Source organism: Bubalus bubalis, chromosome 21, assembly GCF_019923935.1.
Source record: "Bubalus bubalis isolate 160015118507 breed Murrah chromosome 21, NDDB_SH_1, whole genome shotgun sequence".
NCBI lineage: Eukaryota > Metazoa > Chordata > Mammalia > Artiodactyla > Bovidae > Bubalus > Bubalus bubalis.
The window spans coordinates 11,953,246-11,975,390 of record NC_059177.1 but is presented as its reverse complement, the minus strand read 5'-3'; the positions used below and the strand labels follow the sequence as shown (position 1 = coordinate 11,975,390).

General features: G+C 54.4%; 1 protein-coding gene across 9 annotated transcripts in view; it reads left to right on the top strand.

Annotated features, from left to right (window-relative positions):
* The window catches only part of SCN5A (sodium voltage-gated channel alpha subunit 5), a 105,023-nt gene extending 83,838 nt beyond the window's left edge, over window positions 1-21,185 (top strand). For 7 of the 9 annotated variants that reach the window (XM_025272061.3, XM_025272058.3, XM_025272064.3 and 4 more), the window contains 8 exons: window positions 544-717; window positions 4,475-4,597; window positions 6,704-6,985; window positions 9,719-9,772; window positions 10,392-10,529; window positions 11,169-11,273; window positions 12,783-13,053; window positions 17,631-21,185. In XM_025272061.3, the coding sequence (XP_025127846.3) occupies window positions 544-717; window positions 4,475-4,597; window positions 6,704-6,985; window positions 9,719-9,772; window positions 10,392-10,529; window positions 11,169-11,273; window positions 12,783-13,053; window positions 17,631-18,871 (2,388 nt within the window). In that variant the 3' untranslated portion in view covers window positions 18,872-21,185. The remainder of the gene's footprint in view (window positions 1-543; window positions 718-4,474; window positions 4,598-6,703; window positions 6,986-9,718; window positions 9,773-10,391; window positions 10,530-11,168; window positions 11,274-12,782; window positions 13,054-17,630) is intronic. The other 2 variants (XR_006547198.2, XM_045163855.1) reach the window with 2 other exon arrangements.
* The last annotated feature ends 960 nt before the right edge of the window (window positions 21,186-22,145 follow it).

Sequence of the window (22,145 nt, the reverse complement as noted above, 5' to 3'; positions counted from 1 at the left end):
TATAGACTGCCTTCACTATCACTTCTGTGAAATTTTGCATTAGATATAAACACTCACTGGTTTTTTGTTTGTTTAAATAAATTTATTGTAAAGGGCAACTTTGAATGATTGTTGTCATTGGAAACCAATATTGTTTCCTATGAAAAGTAGGTAAGTGCCCAAAGTGAAGAGAGTAAAAACACAGTGGAGGGGGGCAGGGGGGAGATAGATGTATGCTGTTTCCGACAATAGGCTGTGAGCTGTTTTAGAGAGATCTTAATGATGGATGCACTAGCCTTGAACTGAGACTTGCTCTTCAAAGTGAAGGTGGAAGCATTCTCACTGCACATTCTTCCTTGTTGTCCATACACCACGTAACACCATTTCCTGACCCAGCAGTGGTGCCCATGGGGCTCAGAGAGCATGCCGCGGAAGCCCCTCCACTGTGCGGCCTCCTCCACCCTGGCCTCCTAGGGGAGGGATGCCGTCAGGGATGAAGGCTCATGTGGGCTGGGACCGGCTGGGTCAGGACGCCATGTCTGCCTTGCCCACCCTGGTCTGCAGGCCTTTGAGGACATCTACCTGGAGGAGCGGAAGACCATCAAGGTCCTGCTGGAGTACGCCGACAAGATGTTCACCTACGTCTTCGTGCTGGAGATGCTCCTCAAGTGGGTGGCCTACGGCTTCAAGAAGTACTTCACCAACGCCTGGTGCTGGCTTGATTTCCTCATCGTGGACGTGAGTGTGGCCCCTGAGGGAAGAGAGGGGAGGGGGCGCCCTTTGCCAGTGCGAGAAGGAGCTGAGGCTGAGGGATTGGAGGACAGGAAGGACAGGTGGCGGGAGTTCGGCAGGCTGACGTGGAGGCTCTTGGCTGTGCTGCAAGGCAGGCGGAGGGGCAGGAGATCTGAGTCTGAGGTCACGGAGGGGAGGCAGTCAGAACCCCCAGCCAGGGACACAGGGAAGTCTAGGCCCTGCTCCTGGGAGAAACTGGACTCACCGTGGGGGTCAGTGCATGCAGTCCTGGCAGGGCTGTGAGCCAGGGCGGGGGTGAGTTCTCACCCTCTCAGGACTGCCAGAAGCAGGGCGCTGACCAGCCTGTATTACAGCTCACCACGGCACCTTGTGAAGCGTCCGTCAGGGCCACTACACACATGGCCAGTTAAGAGCCTACATGTCTACACACCAGAGGGGATGAAGTGAACCAAAGGCCAGAGGGCATGGGGTTGGGGAAGGGGTGCTGGGCAGGTGGGAGATCGTCCTGGCTCAGGTAGAAGGTACCACAACGGGGAGGATGAGTCGGGGTGGAGTTACCTGCGAGGAGGAAAGCCATGAACATGGGCTGGGTGAGGGGTTCCAGCCAGCTGCCCTGGGTTATCTGGTAGCTGGCAGGCCATGCCAGTCTCTGATGTGTCCAGAGGGGCCTGGGGTAGGAGGCTGGCATGTCCTCTGGGCACCCGGTGGGCAGATGGAATGCAGCCCCTTCCCCACAGCTCCCCAGGCCCCGGAACCTTGTTGGGTGCAAGCAGGGTGAGTTTGGGGTCCTGTGGGGCTCCTGAGTACAGTCAAGTGGGAGAGTAACCAGAGGGTGACGGGGGGAGAATTGAGGCTCAGGCTGCAGGGCAGCCTTGGATCTGTGCTCCCTGAGGGCAGAGGGAACACGGTGAAGGGCCCAAGTGAGGGCTCACCATCTGGCTGTGGCGCTTCTCCCACAACAGAATGTGGGTCAGGATGTGCGAGCTGGGAAGAGCTTTCCACAAGACGCCCATGGCTTCTGGGCTTGGCGTCAGGCTCTGCCCACCTGCAGGGGCTGTGCTTCCTAGAGTTCTAGCTTAGGCCTGTGCTCAGTCCTTACAGCAGCCCCAGAGGCCCAAAGCGGGGCTCGACGGCCAGTGGACCTGGCCAGGGTCAGGCCTCGGTGGGTCAAGCTTGAGTGGCCCCCTGAGCTAAAGCACGTGTGTGGACACAGAGCCTCACGGGTGGGCCTCCTCACAGGTGACTCCAAGCCACCACAAGTGGCTGAAAAGATGCCAATGCTGGGGTAAGGGGTGCTGGGGTGGCAGTCAGGGAGGGGCTCTGGGTGCACTTATAGCCCGGGGCCCTCAGAGCCTCCCTGAGGTGACGGAAAGGACCGTGAGGCCTCCCTGCTAAGGGGCTGTGGGAAGCCCTGGGAGCCTGGCAGCTCCGCCCTGGCCCCCTCACCCACCTGTTCCTGCAGCTTCGTGGGACTGACTCCCCCAGGGCAGGCCAGATAGAGTCTACAAAGATGTCTGGGGAAGCCCACACCCCTCCCACCCGCCTCTCACCCCCTGCCACTTTGGAGAACTTAGCTGAGGCCAGGCCTCAGGGCCTGAAATTCCCAAGATTGGAGAATCAGCCTGTGGAGAGGAAAACTGAGGGTCCCAGCAGAGAAGGGCCTGGCCCAAGAAAAAGAAGGAAGTAGTGCTGGAATCCAGCTTTCCTGACACTGGCCATGCCCCCTGACCCCCATTCCCACACCCCATGGAAATGGTGGACTTGAGGCCTCAAGATCTGGAGAAAGGTGTTTCCATGTTCAATTCATGCAGTTTTTAAAAACTGCCGAGCATCTACCATGTGCAGGCGCTATAGCAGACGCTGCGGACCTCAGGGAACAAAATAGACAAAGTCACTGCCTGCTGGGAGCCAGAAGCATAATACATGAGCCGGCTTTATATAATATTACACTGGGATGTACACATGGAGAAAAAGAAGTGGAAAGGGAAGGGGATTAGGAGGGCCCGGACTCAGAAGACCAGAGCCAGATTACAACTTTAAACAAGCTGGCTGAAAGCAGGCCAACTGTGGCGATGTTTGAAGGACGTTGGGGCTAGCCAGGCAGATGTCTGCAGAACATTCCAAGTAGAGGTTGGAGTAGAGTGCACAGGTCCTGTGGTGGGAGAGTGCCTGGGACACTTGAGGAACCACAAGGAGCGCAGAGTGGCTGGAGCAGAGGAGAGGGGACGGGAAGTGCAGGAGTTGAGGCCAGACTGCATGGGGTAGAACGCATGCAGCCTTTGAAAAACCATGGGCCTTTATTTAGAATGAAATGGGAGGTGCTGGAGGGCTTTGGACAGAAGAGTGACATCATCTGACCCATTATGAAAGGATCACCCTGTCCAGGGGAGGGGAAGTGCAAGCAGGGGGAAGGTTGGCAGGCTGTGGCAGTAATCCAGGGGAGAGATGACGGTGGCCTGGCCAGGATGGCGGCAGTGGAAGTGGTGAGAAATATTTGGTCTTCTGAGGTATTTTGAAGGCAGAGCCAACAGGAAATCCTGATGGGTTGGATGTCGGGCGTGTGAGACAGAGAAGGCAGGGATGATGCCAAGGCTTGTGGCTTGGGCAGCTGGAAGGATGGAGCTGCCATCCGCTGAGATCGGGTGGAAAGGTGGGGCAAGCTTGGGAAGGAACAGACAAGGGCGGCCTGCTGGGGACTAGCTAGAGAGCCTGGCCAGACCTGGTCCCTGGGACCCTGGCCTCAGCAGCAGGTCCCTGAGAGAGGCCCCTCATCCTCTCCAGAGTGGGGACCAGCATCCTTGAGGGGTGAGTCGGGGCAGCACAGAAGTCCATCCTGGGAGTCCCTGGAGGAGGCAGCTCCTCCAAGCTCTTCTGCCCAGCCTTCTCCCAACCTGCACTTCCAAGCCTGGAGCAGGCTATGGGGGTCACACCTACCCCCCACTCCCCACGGCCCCTCACCACCCCCAGGCTGCCCTCAGAGCCCGGATGGCGGTAATGGTGATAGCCAGTGAGGTCAGGCAGGAGGCCACTTCCAACCTGTGATCACTGGCCAGCAGTGACATAAGAAAGGATTGGATGCCCATGGAGCTTTAGAAGGATAAAGTCCGAGGGGTAGAAATGTCCCAGTCGGGGCAGGGCAGAGGAAGCAGAAAGCAGTCCACAGGGGCTCCATCTGAGCCTCTCTTCCGTGAAGATGATAGAATGTTGCAAGGTTCAGCCTTGAGGAAATGCCCCAGGATGGTCTGTCTGCTCTCATTCAACTCAGGATGGTCCTTCTTCCCCCAAAGAGTTTACTCTGGGGGAGGGGATGGGCCAGCCCAAGAATCTGATTTTGAAGGAAAGCACACGGGGACCTAAAGCCACCCAGGCTTTGTGGCCCTGCTCTTCCACACTAGCAGGTGGCTTTGGAACTCCATTTTCTCATCTGTAGAATGGGGAGATGCATTCCAAGGCCTGGGGTGAGTGGAGCTATCACAGACATGTGTATGAAGTGCACACAGCAGGCCCTTGGTGAAGGCCTGAAAGCTGGGACATGCCTGGCCTTGTCCCCAGCCTCTTGGGCCCGGGCAAGGCTGACCCAGCACAGGACAGCCTGTGAAGACGATCCAGCCGGAAATCATAAAGCCTGGACACGGGGAGGCCTGCTGGCTCTCTCACTGAACCCAGCCTGAGTTCGGTAGGCCAAGAGCCCTCCCACCGGCCTCGAGCTGGCCTCATGGCCTCACCGCCCTGTCTCCCACAGGTCTCGCTGATCAGCCTGGTGGCCAACGCCCTGGGCTTTGCTGAGATGGGCCCCATCAAGTCACTGCGGACCTTGCGTGCGCTCAGACCCCTGCGAGCCCTGTCACGATTTGAGGGCATGAGGGTAAGAGGGGTGGCTCCGTAAAGGGGACCCCCAGACTCACTTGCTGACCTGCTGCAAACATGTGTGAGATCTCCAGGAGGTACGGCTGGGCTTAGAGGTGCCCGGAGGTGGAGAGCTGTAAGAACCTCCCCCCAGGCCCGACATCCCAGCCCTGTGGGCTCCACGAGTGCCAGAGAGCACTGGACAAAGGAAAGGAAGCAAGGGCTGGACCATGGGTGTCTCAGCTGCAGCCCAGCCCCACCAGCCCGGGGCCCCTTCAGTTTCTGCTGTCCCCTGGGGCCTCGTGTCTGTGTGCCCTGGCTCCATGTGCCCGTCTGTGTCCCCCGCCTCCTGACAGACACAGGTTGCCTCCCCTCTAGGATGGGCAGTAGGGCAGGGCTAGTGAGGATAAAGCAAGCAAGCAAGCAGCCAGTTGTAGTCCTACCAATCAGAGAGCAGTTTGATTTGCTTAGTAAACTCTTTGGCACTATTTTCTAAGTGCAGAGAGCTCTGCCTTTTTTCCAGTCACTAAGTTTTACCAAAGAATGTGCACATTTAAGGCAAATTTAAAAGCCCAGCAAGAAAAAACATTACCCATGATATATAGCAAGAAAACAAGCCTATGTGTTTGAGTATTTTATTGTTTTTTATAACAATGGCAACCCACTCCAGTACTCTTGCCTGGAAAATCCCATGGACGGAAGAGCCTGGTAGGCTGCAGTCCATGGGGTCACTAAGAGTCGGGCATGACTGAGAGACTTCACTTTCACTTTTCACTTTCATGCATTGGAGAAGGAAATGGCAACCCACTCCAGTGTTCTTGCCTGGAGAATCCCAGGGACGGCAGAGCCTGGTGGGCTGCTGTCTATGGGGTCGCACAGAGTCAGACATGACTGAAGTGACTTAGCAGCAGCAGCAGCATAACAGTATGAGTTTTATTGAGTTTTTTATTGTTTGTACGAAATGTGCACGGTTCTGTTGTGACTTTAGCAGACAGCTCTGTGTGTCTCTCACTGACCCAGAAGACGCCACTCTGCAGCCCCATTCGGTTGACAGTTTTGAACTTCGCCCACATCCCCGATCCATGGAGAAACAAACTGCTTATTTCTGGTGGGAAGCCACTCACAAGTGAATAATCCGATCTAAGTTAGATGCTCCCAAATGTCCAATGGGAGAAAAAAACACTTGGTTCTGGGGCGCGGGGAGATGGGGGAGACACTAGTTACCAGGATTGCCTCTGCTGTGGCTACTGGCCACAAAGCCAGCCAAAGGCAAGTGCGAGAGTTGGTTTCCACCCTGTTCGCATGTTCATTGCATGCTGGGCCAGGGGCACCCCCCGTCCACTTCCTCTGCACGTGTCAGCATGACCCATCCTGGCACCATACCCACCACCCAGCCCCACGCCAGCTCCGCCTCCAGTTTGTATGGCAAACAAACATGTTCCTGGCTCACAGACAGCTGGGGACTAGGTCCCTCCCTGGAGTGAAGTCCCCAGTGCTTTTTGCCAAGGATGCCTCTCCTGGGTGCTGTGAGTTTAAATGAAGAGAGCACGGGGCCGTGGCTCCACAGGGTCAGAGGGCCACTCCCTGGAGCGGGCAGAGGCACAGTGCGTGCACACCGCCCCGCCGGCCCTGATCCCATCACAGCGAGGGACGGCTGTCAGAGCACCTTCCACACGCACCACCCGGAGAGCCCCCGGGCACACTTTCAGGAAAACCCCATCCATCTCAGGGGCAGCAGCCCCCAAATGAACCAGAAACTCAGCCCAGAGAATGTGTCTCCAGAGACCCTTTCTTCCCATCAGATTTCTGGCGTACTATCTAGCAGAGACTGTGTTGAAAGTTAAGTTTGAAGGTCATGGATTCCGGGCAGGGCTATGAAGATAAGACAGAGGGCTCTGAGCTGTGTGAGTGTGGGATGCAGAGCAGAAGGCACGTGTGTTCTCTCTCACTGCCCACCAGAGCTTCCAGCCATGGGCTGTCCTTCCTTGGTGACAGGAAATGTTCCCCACCCGTACTCCCACAGGGACCTATACCCAGGGAGTTCAGTAGGTTTGGGGGGACGTCTTACAAAGGGGGTGCATTCTGAGCACTCCCAGAAACTGAGTCTGTTCTCTGCCCACTTGAGGTTGTGGTCAACGCCCTGGTGGGCGCCATCCCATCCATCATGAACGTCCTCCTCGTCTGCCTCATCTTCTGGCTCATCTTCAGCATCATGGGCGTGAACCTCTTTGCGGGGAAGTTTGGGAGATGCATCAACCAGACCGAGGGAGACCTGCCCTTGAACTATACCATTGTGAACAACAAGAGCGACTGTGAGTCTTTCAACGTGACTGGCGAATTGTACTGGACCAAGGTGAAGGTCAACTTTGACAACGTGGGGGCCGGGTACCTGGCCCTTCTGCAGGTGGTGAGTTGGCGGGCGGTGGCGGGGGGGGGCGGAGGGGGGCTGTCTTCCTCTCCCTGCTTGTCCAGCAACAGGCACCTTCCCCGAGGCTGTGGGCAGGAGGGGGACAGCGGGGCCACTCTGGATCCTCACAAGAGGGTCAGGATTCTCCAGAGACGACTTGTCTGTTTGGGAAGGTGCCAGATGTTCCTTTCTAAGGAAGATGCTACACTCTCCAAATATGGCGTGGGACTCCACGCTGGGGCATTTCACCCGGCTGTCCAGCCAGCAGTCAGGTGGACTCCTCACACTATCAGTTTGGCAGTGCAAGAGCACAGGTTGCAAATGAATGACCACAGACACCCAGGGACTGAACTGTTGGCAAAATTGTGACTCGGGCCGCCCCTCGTTATACAAGGTGGTGATTCCTCCTGCCTTGTTTAAAAGAATATGTTTACTTTCATCTTTAATGTGCAAGATGTTCAAACACTCACGGCCCTACCAAAGTTTCTATTGATTTGTGAGGACGATGGCTTCAGTGACTCTAACGCACAGCATACAAATAGCCTTGACAGCAGAACCGCAAACAGAACTGTAACACGTAAAGCTGCAGCTTTTTCTTCTTGTCCCAGTGCGAAGCCCAGACACCTGTCTCCAGTGCTGAGCAGAGGGAAACTCACACATCCCCTCTCACCTCCGTTGTTGTTTTTGTTGTTTAGTCGCTCAGTCGTGTCCGACTCTTTGTGACCCCGTGGACTGTAGCCCACAAGACTCCTCTGTCCATGGGATTTCCTAGGCAAGATTACTGGAGTGGGTTGCCATTTCCTTCATCAGGGGATATTCCTGACCCAGGGATCAAATCTTAGCCTCCTGCACATTTTCTGCATTGGCAGGTGGGTTCTTTACTGCTGAGCCACCAGGGAAGCAACCCCACCCATCTCTTAAATCCCAGGAGTAGCTTTCTCCAGAGTCCCTGAAATACTTCATGAGGAACAGGATTAGAGGCCAACCCAGAGAGCCTTCCCTTCTGAATGTCAACACTCGGAAGGAAAGCCCCCGTTGTAGTCTGAGAGCTGCCTGCCGTTGCAGACACACCCACACGGTGGCTAGAAAGAATCCGGTCATGGGTACCTCATAACCTTGGGTGGTCCCCAGCAGGTCCCACTGCATCTCCAGGCCTCTGTGCGGGTGAGGCCCCATGGCACAGGAAGCTGAAGCAGTTGCCTTCTCTATGGCTGCTTTGGTTTCCCCATCCACCCTCCCTGACTCATAAAAACTCTCAGATGTAGGAAATCTGTGTAGACAAGTTTACACCCTGAAAAGACTCATAAAAACTCTCAGATGTGGGAAATCTGTGTAGACCAGCTTACACCCTGAAAAGAGGCTCAGGACCCGGTAGGATTATGCCGAGGACACAAATGAGATCCGCTAGGTAGTCAGTCTCACCACCAAGCATGTCCCTCAGCTCTGAATCATCCTAGCAGCCCAGACTGGGGCCATCCATGCAACCGGCACCAGGACCCTGTCCTGTTCGGCCTCCTCTTTCCTGCCATGCCAGAACCAGTGAGTGTGGACTTCCAAGAGCCAGTTGTTATATTTTCCACTATTCTGTGAGCCATTATTAAAAATTAGATTTATAAACTTGTAATTAACTCAACAATATTGAAACAAAATAAAAACTTACCATTACCGCTTGTTATCATCTATGCTCTTGAGGTTACGCACGCCTATTATAGTCATACCATGGAAACACTGCAATGCTGTGGTCCTGTGCATCTCTTCCCAGCACTGAGTTCAGTAACGACACTTTGGCAACTTGAGTTTGGCCATGATGGGAATGTTTACACAGAGAAGCTGGCCCACACAGTCAGGGCTTTTTTTATGTATAATTTTATGGTGTTTACTTTTGGCTGTGCTGGGTCTTCACTGCTGCCCGGCTTTTTCTCTAGTTGCAGCAAGCGGGAGCTACTCTCTAGTTGCCGCGTGTGGCTTCCCATCGGCTTCTCTTGTTGCAGAGCACAGCCTCTAGGGTTCAAGGGCTTCCGTAGCTGTGGCTCCTGGGCTCTAGAGCACAGGTTCAATAGCTGTGGCAAATGGGCTTAGTTGCTCCTCAGCATATGGGATCTTCCTGGGTCAGGAATCGGACCTGTGTCTCCTGCATTGGCAGGTGAATTCTTTACCACTGAGCCACCAGGGAAGCCCAATCAGGGCTTTTATTTTTCCTTCTGGAAAGCCATTTGTTGTTAGTCATTTGCCAACACACCACTAGCAAAAGGACCCCCTTAAGTGTGAGGGAACATTAGGATTCTTGAGGGATGTCCTTGAAAAGCTGTGGAGCAGAAGCCCCAAGGCTTATGACAGAGAGGACCAGGTCAGCACTGAGGCCCGCCTTAAACCAGAGCAGAGAACCCCAGTGCCCACTCTGTGTTCCTGACACCCCTGTAGGCCTCTGTGTCATTTTAGAATCTGAAATGAATGCAGATCTGAAGGGTAGTCTCTTGGCCAACATCAGAATGCTTTTTCCCCCACTAAATGACCTTCCTGGAGTGTCTGCTTGGCTGGCTTCCCCTCTGCCTCAGCCCTGAACAAAAAGGCCTTTCCCTGACTGCCCAGCCACTTGGACACCGCTGAAAGGGTGGAGCAGGCTGCCTACTTCTAGTGGGAGGTTACTTCCTGGTCCCATCTGTCCAGATAGGAGCCCGGAGTAGCTCCATAGACGCAGAATTAAATTTCCTTACTCTTGTCTCTTTCTTCCAGGCAACGTTTAAAGGCTGGATGGACATCATGTATGCAGCTGTAGACTCCAGGGGGGTAGGTTGTCACACTGGTCTCTCTCCTTGAATCAGTCAAGGTTCCAAGCACCCAAGGTTCCCAGCTGCTTAGCCGCCACAGAAACAGGGTCTGCATCCCATAAGGGCCAGGTCTCTTGTGTCAGCCCAGAGTTGAGCCTCTCTGGAATGCGCTTGGCTTCCCCTGGGACATGGCTGTATGGTCTCCCGGGGACTCCCCAGATTCTCAGATATCTTGTGAGTTGCATTCACTGTAATTTAGTTGAACAAAAATCCTACCTCTGGAAGGTGGGGTGGGAGCAACAGAGACCCAAATCAAGTTTCTCTGTGGTCCTGTCCCCGCCCCACATACATACACCAGCCACCATATCACATGGACAGCTGAATGCTGCGAGACGCCCCCATATACTCAAACCTCCCAGTGGCCCAGGGGCAGGAGCCACACAGGAACACAGTGCCAGCTCTGAGCCCAGCGTGCCTGCCCTCCTCACCTGCCACCACCCACCTTCCTCAACTCCATCCCCGCCTGCCCCTCATGCACACAGACACACACCCCGGGTGGTCACCTTCCTCTGACACACCTGGCCAGCCCATCCCCCGATCCTGCCTGCCTGACCTCCTGTCTGCTTTCTCCCCTCTAGTACGAGGAGCAGCCCCAGTGGGAATACAACCTCTACATGTATATCTATTTTGTCATCTTCATCATCTTTGGGTCTTTCTTCACCCTGAACCTGTTCATCGGTGTCATCATTGACAACTTCAACCAGCAGAAGAAAAAGATACGTAGAGCACGGGCCCACCAGGCTGCAGGGCAGGGCTAGGTGCCAGGCACCTGGCAGCCTCTCTGGCTCCTGGCCCCATTCCTCCTTCCTGTTGGGGACTAAGCTCCCATCGGGATGGGGTGGGAGAGGGGTGTATCCATGATGTGACCTGCTTAGGCCCGTAAGTGTGTAACAAGGGGCCCTTAGTCTGAGAGATGAGGCTCCTGAGAGGAGCTGGGGTGAGAGTTGGGACTGTTCACCTGGCCCATGATCGAGGATCATGGGGGTGGGGCTGGGGAGCCACTGCACAGAGGCCTGGGTCTTCCCAGAGTTCCATCATAGAAGCTACAATTGGGTGGCAGGCAAGCCAGGTGGGCAGAGGGAACTTCCAGGGTGGCTGAGCTGGGCAGGGGAGAGGATGGAGGCCGGGGCTACATTTGCAAGTCCCAAAGTCAGAGAGAGCTCAAGGTGAATGGGGAAAGGCACCCTGGAGAAGCAGGTCCGGGGTGGTGGTTGAGGGGGACTCTCTGATGTAGGATAAGGCATACTTTTCTCTCCCAGAAGAGGCAGTGAGGAGGAGGGCCACCCTGGCAACCTCACCAAGGAGGCTAGATCCCTGAGAACCCCCAGATGAGGCTGGTGCCTGTGTCTCTGCACTTAGGGGGCCAGGACATCTTCATGACAGAGGAGCAGAAGAAGTACTACAACGCCATGAAGAAGCTGGGCTCCAAGAAGCCCCAGAAGCCCATCCCACGGCCCCTGGTGAGCCAGGCTCTCAATTCGGTGGGCATGGGGAAGATCTGCCCAAAGAGGGCCCTGGGAAGCCCCCACACCACAAGACCAGCTATCGGGACCTCTTCACAGTCTTTTGGTGCAACCTGGGGCCTTTGGCCTGTCCAGGGAAGGAGGGACCTCCAATCACGCACAGGGGCCTCAGTCTCATGGAGGTACAGGGGAAGGCATGAGACAGCTGTGGAAGCCCAGGGATGATCCCCTCCCACAGGAACTTCTGAGTGAGGCCCCTCCTCCCCGATAGCACTGCAGGCTTTCCCCAGGGAGGGCTGGGCAGCCCCTGTGTAACCTCATCCTTGCAACTCCCTGGGCCATAGAGTCCCCAGGTGGGTGGGGCCTGCTGAGTTCTCTGCTAGGCTGACTCCCTTGGCCAAATCAGGCCAACACACACCCATGTGTGTGTATATGTGTGTGTGTACTGGAGCAGGATGGGGGCAATACTTAGGTAACTCAGGTGAAAGTGTTAGTCACTCAGTCATGTCTGACTCTTTGTGACCCCACAGACTATAGCCCACCAGGCTCCTCTGTCCATGGGATTCTCCAGGCAAGAACACTGGAGTGGGTTGCCATTTTCTCCTCCAGGGGATCTTCCTGACCCAGGGATCAAACCCAGGTCTCCTGCATAGCAGACAGATTCTTTACCAGCCAAGCCACCAGGAAAGCCCAGGTTATGCAGGTGATGGTACCTAAATCATTAGCTTGTAGGTGGCAGCCCCAGTTTTTGCATCCAATTCATCCATGTCATCTGACTCTTTCCTGTTCTCCATGCTCTGGTCTAGGTTAGGAGTGTGTGTGTGTTTTCAATTATTTATAGTCATCTCTCTTCCCCAAAATGGGGCTCCCCTGGTGGATCAGATGGTAAAGAATCTGCCTGCAATGCGGGAGACCGGGGTTCAACCCCTGGGTTGGGACTATTCCCTAGAGAAGAACATGGCAACCCACTCCAGTAGTCTTGCCTGGAGAACCCCATGGACAGAGGAGCCTGGCGGGCTACAGTTCATGAGGTCGCAGAGAGTCAGACATGATTGAGCGACTTACACTTTCCCCAAAATAATCTTGCAATTCAAGACATGTATAAATACAGTTTCAGTGGAATAAATAAATTCCACAGAAAGAATGGAGAAATTTTGTTAACCTGAGGGCTGAGACAGTTTCTAGAGCTGAACTTTAGATCTGACCTTGAGCCTTCAGACAGTGGGAACAAAAAGAGAAGCTTGATGAACAACGGGCACCATGAGAGATGGTGTCTGGGACAAGGAGCCCGGGGCTGGGCCTGGAAGCCCAGGGAGCTTTCAGCAGGGAGCCAGACTGTCCAGCATCCTGCCTTTTTCCTCTCCCTGTGACAGTCTGTGAGCACTGGACGCCCCTGCCCCAGAGGGTGGAGTCAGAGGGTGGGTGGTCTGAGCTGAGGGGCAGCAAAGGAGGCCTGCTAGCCTGTCTGAGGCCCCTGCTGAGCCCTTCCTTTGCCCTTCCTTTCAGAACAAGTACCAGGGCTTCATATTCGACATTGTGACCAAGCAGGCCTTCGACGTCACCATCATGTTTCTCATCTGCTTAAACATGGTGACCATGATGGTGGAGACAGACGACCAGAGCCCCGAGAAGGTCAACATCTTGGCCAAGATCAACCTGCTGTTTGTGGGCATCTTCACAGCCGAGTGCATCTTCAAGATGGTTGCCCTGCGCCACTATTACTTCACCAACAGCTGGAACATCTTCGACTTCGTGGTTGTCATCCTCTCCATCGTGGGTGGGTATGCACGTCAGCTGGGCAGAGAAGGCCTCCCCCGGCCCCTGATCTGTGCTCCATGCCAAGTACACCAGCGTCCTGCATTCTTTGCTCCCTACAGTCCTTCCTACCCCCACCCCCCACAATCACACACACACATCTGGGAAGGCCACTCAGGCCACGGGGCCAGCTTGGTAGAGGACCCAACACCCCCTCCTGGTCCCACCGTCCCTGAGACCCTGGAACACAGCTCTCTGTTTGGAGAACTTCGAGGGTGAGTCTTGGAAAGGGAATGGGGCCTGTGGGGGTTCCCTGCCTTCCCAAGGGAAAGCCTTCAAGCCCAAGGAAGAGTCTCCAGAGTTGGGAGGCAGGTGGCCCTCTAAAGTAGACGTTAACCCTGGAGATGGACCTTCTGGAGTTGAGAATTGCCACCTGCACACACCATGGAGCACACCCTGGTGTGTGCCAGGCTTCTTCAGACATCACTTGCCTCATGCAATTCACCATATAAAGTCAGCACCAAGGCAGGGAAATCGTTCAGCTAGGGAGAAGCTGAGATAGGAATCACACATAGTCTACTCAGGCTGATACAACAAAAATAGCAGACTGGGTAACTCATAAACAACAGAAATCTACTTCTCACAGATCTGGGTGCTGGGAGTCCAAGAGGAAAGCACCGCATGATAGGTTTCCTGCTGAGGGTCCTTTTCCTGGTTCATAACCCACACCTTGCTGTGTCCTCACAGACTGGAAGGGGCTAGGGAGCTCCCTGAACCTCTTCAATAAGGGCACTAAGCCCATTCATTCGGGCTCCACCCTCATGAAATTAAGCCCCTCCCAAGGCCCCACCTCCAAATACCATCATCTTTGAGAGGGGGAATTTCAACATACGAATTTAGAGAGAGGCAGAAACATTGAAAACAGAGCACACGCCCGTATCTGTTTGACCTGAGCCCAAATTCCTTCTTTAAAGAACAGTTTTATTAAGATATACTTTACATAACACAAAACCCACCTTTTCAAGTGTACAATTCAGTACTTTTAAGTATATTCACATGCCTGTGCAACCATCATTATGCTCTAATTTTAGAATATTTTCCTTACCCCCAAAAGAGACTCTGCACCCACTGAGCTCACCATTTCCCCTCTCCCTGCCCTCTGGCAGCTCAGCTGGTAAAGAATCCACCTGCAATTCAGGAGACCCCGGTTCAATCCCTGGGTCGGGTAGATCCACTGGAGAAGGGACAGGCTACCCACTCCAGTATTCTTGGACTTCCCTTATGGCTCAGCTGGTAAAGAATCTGCCCACAATGCAGGAGACCTGGGTTCAATCCCTGGGTTGTGAAGATCCCCTGGAGAAGGGAAAGGCTACCCACTCCAGTATTCTGGCCTGGAGAATTCCATGGACTATACAGTCCATGGAGTTGGAAAGAGCTGGACACGACTGAGCAACTTTCACAGTCACGGCCAGCCACCCCCTGGCAGCCACTAATCTAAAATTTTAAGGGACTGCCAAACTATTATTTTCCAAAGTGACGGAACCACGTTACAACCCCAAATTCAATGTAGGAGGGTTGCAGTTACTCCGTATCCTCACCAACACTTGTTCCTGTCTGTATATTTTAATTACAGCCTTGCTAACTGGTATGGAGTGACATCTCATTGAGGTTTTGCTTTGCATTTCCCTGATGACTAATGATGATGAACATCTTTTCATGTGTTTATTGGTCATTTTCCTTGGTATATCTTGGTATATAACAGGAGAACTATCTTGGAGGAATGTCTGTTCCAATCCTTTGCTTGATTTTTTAATTGGCGTATTTGTGTTTTTATTGAGTTGTAAGAATTCTTTATATATTCCAGAGGCTAGTCCCTTATCAGATACAAGATTGGCAGATGTTTTCTCCCATTCTGTAGGTTGTCTTTTCACTTTCTTGGTTGTCACCTCTTGGAGCACAGAGGTTTTAAGTCCAATTTATCAATACTTTCTTTTGTCACTTGTGTTCAGAGCCCAATCTGGACCCTGCCCCCACAGACCTCTGCCATGGGATAACTGGCTTTCATCTTTCTTCCGGGTATAGCCTCTTCAGTGACTCAGAGGGAAAGGCAGGGGCCAAGAGAGGGGCTGCTGTGGCTATAGTGATGCCCAGATGCTTAGAAGCTAGAAGTGGGCTCAGGAAATGCTCCAGGAGGTCTCAGGCAGGGATGAGGGTGAGGCCATGCCTGGTGGGGCTAGAGAGGAGCTTCTCTCTAAAGCAGGTGTCAGGAGCTGGAACAGAGCCCTGAGGGACAGTCTCCAAGATTCCAGGAAGTGTAGACTATATTCAGGAACTACTGGTTCCAGAGCTTGTGTACCAGAGAGGCATGGTTAACAGCTCAACTTGGAGCCAGAGCGTCTGAGTCAAATCCCCACTTCTCACTGACTAGGTGGCAACTTGGATAAGTTACCTCACCTCTCAGTTTCCTCTTCTGGAAAAGGAGGATGATAGTATCAGCTTCCCTCCTAGGGTAACTGGAAGGGGTAAATGGATGTGTGAATTGCTCAGCCCAGTGCTTTATTGACAGTGGACACTTGACACATGTTCGTGAGTGACATTATCATTAGGTTGGTACAAAAGTAATTGCGGTTTTGGACCGTGAATTCTAAACCATTATAACTAGGCTCAGACACATCTTTATTCATCAACATAGGAGCCATTACAATCAACCCATTTTTGCCAATGAGAAATAAGTGTTTATTCCTATAGCACAAAAATCCATGCTTTTGGATTCGATGAACTGTTGGAAAGCATTTTCTGCTTCCTGCTGGTTGTGGAAGCGTTTTCCCTGCAAAAAGTTGTCGAGATGCTTGAAGAAGTGATAGGGGGTTGGCGAGAGGTCAGGTGAATACGGCAGATGAGGCAAAACTCCGTAGTCCAAATCGTTCGACTTCTGAAGTGTTGGTTGTTCAGTGTGTGGCCGAGCATGTCATGGAGATGCACTGGGCCCTTTCTGGTGACTAGTGCTGGCTGTGGGTGGTGCCGTTTTCAGTGCATCTCATCCATCAGCTGCGCATACTTCTCATAGGTAATGGTTTCACAGGGATTCCGAAAGCTGTAGTGGATCAGATGAGCAGCAGACCTCCAAACAGTGACCATGACCTTTTTTGGTATAGGTTTAGCTTTGAGGAGTGCTTTGGAGTTTCTTCTTTTTCCAGCCACTGAGCTGGTCATCACTGGTCGTGGTATATAATCCACTTTTCATCGCATGTCACAATCCAATTGAGAAATGGCTCATTGTTGTTGCATACAATAAGAGAAAATGACTTTTCAAAAGGATGCTTTTTTTGATTTGCGGTCAGCTGAAGAGGTACCCACTTATCAAGCGTTTTCAGCTTTCCAATTTGCTTCAAATGCTGAAAGACTGTAGAATGGTCAACGTTGAGTTTTGGCAACTTCTCATGTAAGAGGATCAGCTTCAGTGATCCTCTCAGTTGGTCGGCCACTGTGCTCCTCATCTTCAAGGCTCTCATGTCCTTTGCAAAATTCCTTGAACCACCCCTGCCCTGTGCATTTGTTAGCAGCTCCTGGGCCAAATGTGTTGTTGATGTTGCAAGTTATCTGTGCTGTTTTACAACCCATTTTGAACTCAAAAAAGAAAATTGCTCAAACTCGTTTTTTGTCTAACATCATCTCCATAGTCTAAAATAAATATAAAATAAACAGCAAGTAATAAGTCATTAGCAAAAAAAAAAAAAAACATAAAGCAAGAAATGCACACTAAAGTGATGTAGAACCTAGCTACATTTACTTAAAATGTATTCCAATATCAAACAGCAGATTTCAACAATACAAAAACCACCATTTCTTTTGCACCAACCTAATATATGAGAAGTCTGGAAAGTTCACTTGGGCCAATACGAGGCAAGTATATTCCATTCTTTCTTCTATAACTTACATCCATGCTCCTTGAAACTCCAAACTCAGAGTAGTCAGTAGAGACGGAGTGGGCAGGCCTGGCAGCTAGCAGGGGTGGGAAGGTCATAGGAAGTACCTCGGAGAGGCTGACTTGTGACAGGTGAGGTGTGAGGAGTGTGCCAACTGCCTGGTCAGGGCCTCTTGTATTTCAGTGTGCACACGGACCACCTGGACTTGTTAAAACACAAGGGGTGTGGGTGCAGAGCTGAGATTCTGCATTTCTGATAAGTGCCCAGGAAATCCCAAGGCTGTTGGTCCACAGACCACACTCTGAGCAGCAAGGAGCTAAAAGTTCTAGAGTTCTGGTCCAAGCTAGGCCATCAGGGATGCTGAGCACGTCTGCTGAGGCCCCTGAACCACAGTCTGGATAATGGGCCTCGTATGTGCAGGTAGGCTCAGGAGACTAAGGAGTGGAGGGCTGAGAAGGCACTTTGCAAAGGATGCAGGAACTGTGGGTCCTTTTCTGGACTATAAATGCAGAAATGGAGACTCAGGTGGGTGGAGGCAGGGTCCTTACAGGCCCCAGGTGACCCAGGCCTCCACTCCCAGGCTCCTTGCTGTGCAGAGACCCCTCCCAGCGAGGCTGGGCTGGAGGGAGGACAGTGATCCACCGGTGGCCACAGTCTCCATTGTTTCCCACAGGCACTGTGCTCTCAGACATCATCCAGAAGTACTTCTTCTCCCCGACGCTCTTCCGTGTCATCCGCCTGGCCCGCATCGGCCGCATCCTCAGGCTGATCCGCGGGGCAAAGGGCATCCGCACACTGCTCTTCGCCCTCATGATGTCCCTGCCCGCGCTCTTCAACATCGGGCTGCTGCTCTTCCTCGTCATGTTCATCTACTCCATCTTCGGCATGGCCAACTTCGCCTACGTCAAGTGGGAGGCCGGTATCGACGACATGTTCAACTTCCAGACCTTCGCCAACAGCATGCTGTGCCTCTTCCAGATCACCACGTCGGCGGGCTGGGACGGGCTCCTCAGCCCCATCCTCAACACGGGGCCCCCCTACTGCGACCCCAACCTGCCCAACAGCAACGGCTCCCGGGGCAACTGTGGGAGCCCCGCGGTGGGCATCCTCTTCTTCACCACCTACATCATCATCTCCTTCCTCATCGTGGTCAACATGTACATCGCCATCATCCTGGAGAACTTCAGCGTGGCCACAGAGGAGAGCACGGAGCCCCTGAGTGAGGACGACTTCGACATGTTCTACGAGATCTGGGAGAAGTTCGACCCGGAGGCCACCCAGTTCATCGAGTATTCGGCCCTGTCCGACTTCGCTGACGCCCTGTCGGAGCCACTCCGGATCCCGAAGCCCAACCAGATAAGCCTCATCAATATGGACCTGCCCATGGTGAGCGGAGACCGCATCCACTGCATGGATATTCTCTTTGCCTTCACCAAGAGGGTCCTGGGCGAATCTGGGGAGATGGACGCCCTGAAGATCCAGATGGAGGAGAAGTTCATGGCGGCCAACCCGTCCAAGATCTCCTACGAGCCCATCACCACCACGCTGCGGCGGAAGCACGAGGAGGTGTCGGCCACCATCATCCAGCGGGCCTTCCGCCGGCACCTGCTGCAGCGCTCAGTCAAGCACGCCTCCTTCCTCTACCGCCAGCAGGCGGGCAGCAGCGGCCTCTCGGAGGAGGACGCCCCCGAGCAGGAGGGCCTCATCGCCTACATGATGAACGAGAACTTCTCCCGCCGCCCCGGCCCGCCCTCCAGCTCCTCCATTTCCTCCACGTCCTTCCCGCCCTCCTATGACAGCGTCACCAGGGCCACCAGCGACAACCCCCAGGTGCGGGCGTCCGACTACAGCCCAAGCGAGGATCTCGCCGACTTCCCCCCAACCCCCGACAGGGACCGTGAGTCAGTCGTGTGAGCGCAGCCCAGGGAGGGGGGCGCCAGCGCAGAGCATCGCGGCAAACCCAAAGGCAGCCCCAGCCCAGCAGCCGCTGGGCCGTCCGACCTTTGCTTTGGGCTTCGGGAGTGAGAGAGGAGCCTCGGCCCCGTGGACCGACAAGGCAGAGTCCTGTGCACCGTGCTGATGGCTGGAAGCACTTGGCCGAGCTGTCTGTCTGGGGTTACCGGTCCTGGGGGCTGGGGCTGGTCCGGCAACGCCCTGGGGCTCTGACCACCACCTCCATCCCAGCTGCTGAGACAAAATGCGAAACCGAGACTGTGTATGTTGTGAATGGGCTTTCATAAATTTATTATATTTGATATTTTTTTACTTGAACAAAGAACTAACATTTTTTTTTCATGGATGGATCGGCAGCGGTTCACACTGCCTCTTCCTAACTCTGAACAAGAGTGTGGAGCTGCTGCGGCTCTGCTGTCAATGCAAAAGTGAGATCCGGTGTGGGTCCCACGGGCCTTCACTGCCTAGGGGCAGAAAGGGGGCCCCCCGCCGCTTGGGCTGAGGTGCCAGGAGGGCTGACCCCCTTCCCATACACACATGCGCACACTCTCACACTCACAGAGGCCAGACACAAGCCACATGTGGCCTGGACTCCCCGAGGCGAGCGAAGTGACCGGCCTTTCCCCCCGGCCGCCCACAGGTGGGATTATTGTCAGCCAGGGCTCACTCATTGCCCCATTTCCCCCCTGTATGTTTATGCAGGCCACCCTGGAGTCAGGCCTATAAATACAACAAGCTTCCAGAAGAGAGTGGCCTGGCTCCCAGGGCTTGTCCTTGGCACTGACGTTGCCTTTCTTCCCTGTGGAGCTTGGCCTCTGTTAGAGTATTAACATTAAGGGAAGGGCCTGAGGGAGGCACATATGTCCTGCCACCCAGCTTGTCCGCGCTGTCCAGCCTGGCTGGCCCTGCCCCACAGGCCAGGAAGAGAAGGCTGAGCCCATGGGGTTGGGGTGAAGAACCCACTCCACAGCCCCCAGCATGGTACCCCCCGCCCGCCTGGAGAATGGAATCCGCTGTCATCACCCAGGCTCGCTCTCCAGACCTTTTCTGCCTCTGCCCGGGGCTGAGGGGGTGCCTGTGTGGACCCCAGCTCCTCTCCAGCTGCGAAAGCACGGAGAATGGGGAGGGCTGCCCAGGCCCTGTGCAGGGAAGGGGCTGCAGGATGCTCAGCCCAGTCCCAGGGCCCTAGGAGGGGAATGGACCCCAGGTCTCCTGGGAAAGGGAGTCGAGTGACCCTGGACCAGCGCCCCCTTGCTCAGCCCAGGGTCCCGGGGACACCACACACGGGACCTCCTGGGGCAGGGTCCAGGCTGCCCATGGGTCTTGTGAGCAGGCCTTTTCAGGGAAAAATACTTTTTTCTAGTCCAATTACCACCACCCTCCCCACCCCACCCCGCACCCTGCCACAGGGCCTCTTCAGCTGCTGACAATCCTACTGAGCATATGCAAATCTTTCAACGTAGAGAACTGTCACCCTGAGGGACAGTGGCGGCTGGTGGAGGCTGTGCAGGCAGGGGCTCGGCTGCCAAGTCCACTCTCCAGCAAAGCCGCCCTCCACCCGGCGGCCACCTCACAGGCCGCCTCTCAGGGCAGCCCCGGAAGCCAGAAGCTGGCTGTCCTAACCTACCTCGCCGAGCCGTCGGGGGGGCCGGCCGTGGGGAGCTGAGGGGGAACCGCCAGCGGCGAGTCAAGTATTAACATTTCTTCTTGTCACTCGAGTTCCCTTGGTGGCAGCCCCAGCCGCCCGCCGCCCCCAGTGCTTTCCCTTCTCTCATGTTCCCTGGAAGTCTGCGTGGGACGTGGTTTTAACTATCCCAGCACCACTTCTCTGAGTGGAAATCTTATTTTTGTAGCTCTCTGTGCTGTGCTCTCAAGGCTTGGAGAGGTGTATGCCCTCCACGACACCTGGCACCCTGCGTGGGCAGGGAGGCAGCGGGCAGGCCGGCCGGGCTGCAGGCCCAGCTGACCAGAAGGAGACCAGGGTTCTGTGTGTGGGGACAGCCCAGGAGCCTGAGACAGGTGCCGGGGCCGGCCACTGACTGCAGACCGGGTGGCCGAGGGCAGGGCCGAGCGAAGCCAACTCCTTAGCTTTTAGCGTGTCTCTCGTTGCTTTTTTTCCAGAACTGCACAGTGACCAGCAGGAGGGGAGGACACAGGAGGGAGGGACAAGCACCAAGTGCCAGCCGTTGTCGGAACTACCCAAGCACTTCGCACCAAACTTCGTGCATAAATAAGATACATATTTTTAAAACAAACCAATAAATGGCTTACATGACCTGGTCTGGACTCTGTCCATTTTTTTTTAAATAGAGTTGATTTACAAATTGATAATATTGTGTTTGTTTCTGGTGTACAGAAAAGTAATTCAGTTGTGCACACACACACATATATTTGGGGGGGAACAGATGCCTGTAAAGATGGTGTCTGAAGAGACATGGCCCCAATGTCATCAAATCCAGCCTTTGTTTTTGCCTCTCCCTGTCCCCTTCAACTTTATTCAGTGGAGATAAACTTCCTTGGCCCCAGATGAAAACCAGGCCAGCCCTGGGGCTTTTCCACTCAGTCTTGGTGAAACAGCAGCCTTCAGCCACCCTGTGTTGTAAATACCACCTTAGCTTCCTTCTGAGCATGTCCAGTCCCGTGACAGTCAGAGACGGGGTGGCTGGACAGGCACCACGCGGGCATCTTCAGGCTTGCGGGGCCTTCTCCTGGTGGTCTCCCAGCCCTGGGGATGCACTCTTCCAGGTGCCCCATGACCCCTTCTTTGCCCATGGGTACCCATGGGTCCGTTCAGCCTCTTCCTGCCAAGCCCCTGGGCTCCCCCAGTAGCCCCGCTGTGGTGGCCCACAGCCCCCCCGCCTGCTGCCCCTGCCCCACCCACACTGGCCTGCGGCCCGGCCCTGGCAGCACCGTGCTCCACAGCCACCGCCAGGGCAGCTGGCCCACAGCCCTCCACCCAGATCCCAGAGCTGGACTCAGAGCCCTGTCACTGGCCCACCTGAGTTTTCTCAGCCCCAGGGGGGCCCAGTCCTCACTTGGAAAACAAACTTATGGTCACCAAAGGGGAAAGGTGGGGGGGGGGGGAGGGATAAATTAAGAATTGAGGATTAACCTATACAGACTACTGGGCTTCGCAGGTGGCTCAGACAGTAAAGAATCCACCTGCAATGTGGGGAACCCGGGTTCGATCCTTGGGTTGGGAAGATCCCCTGGAGAAGGGCCATGGCAACCCACT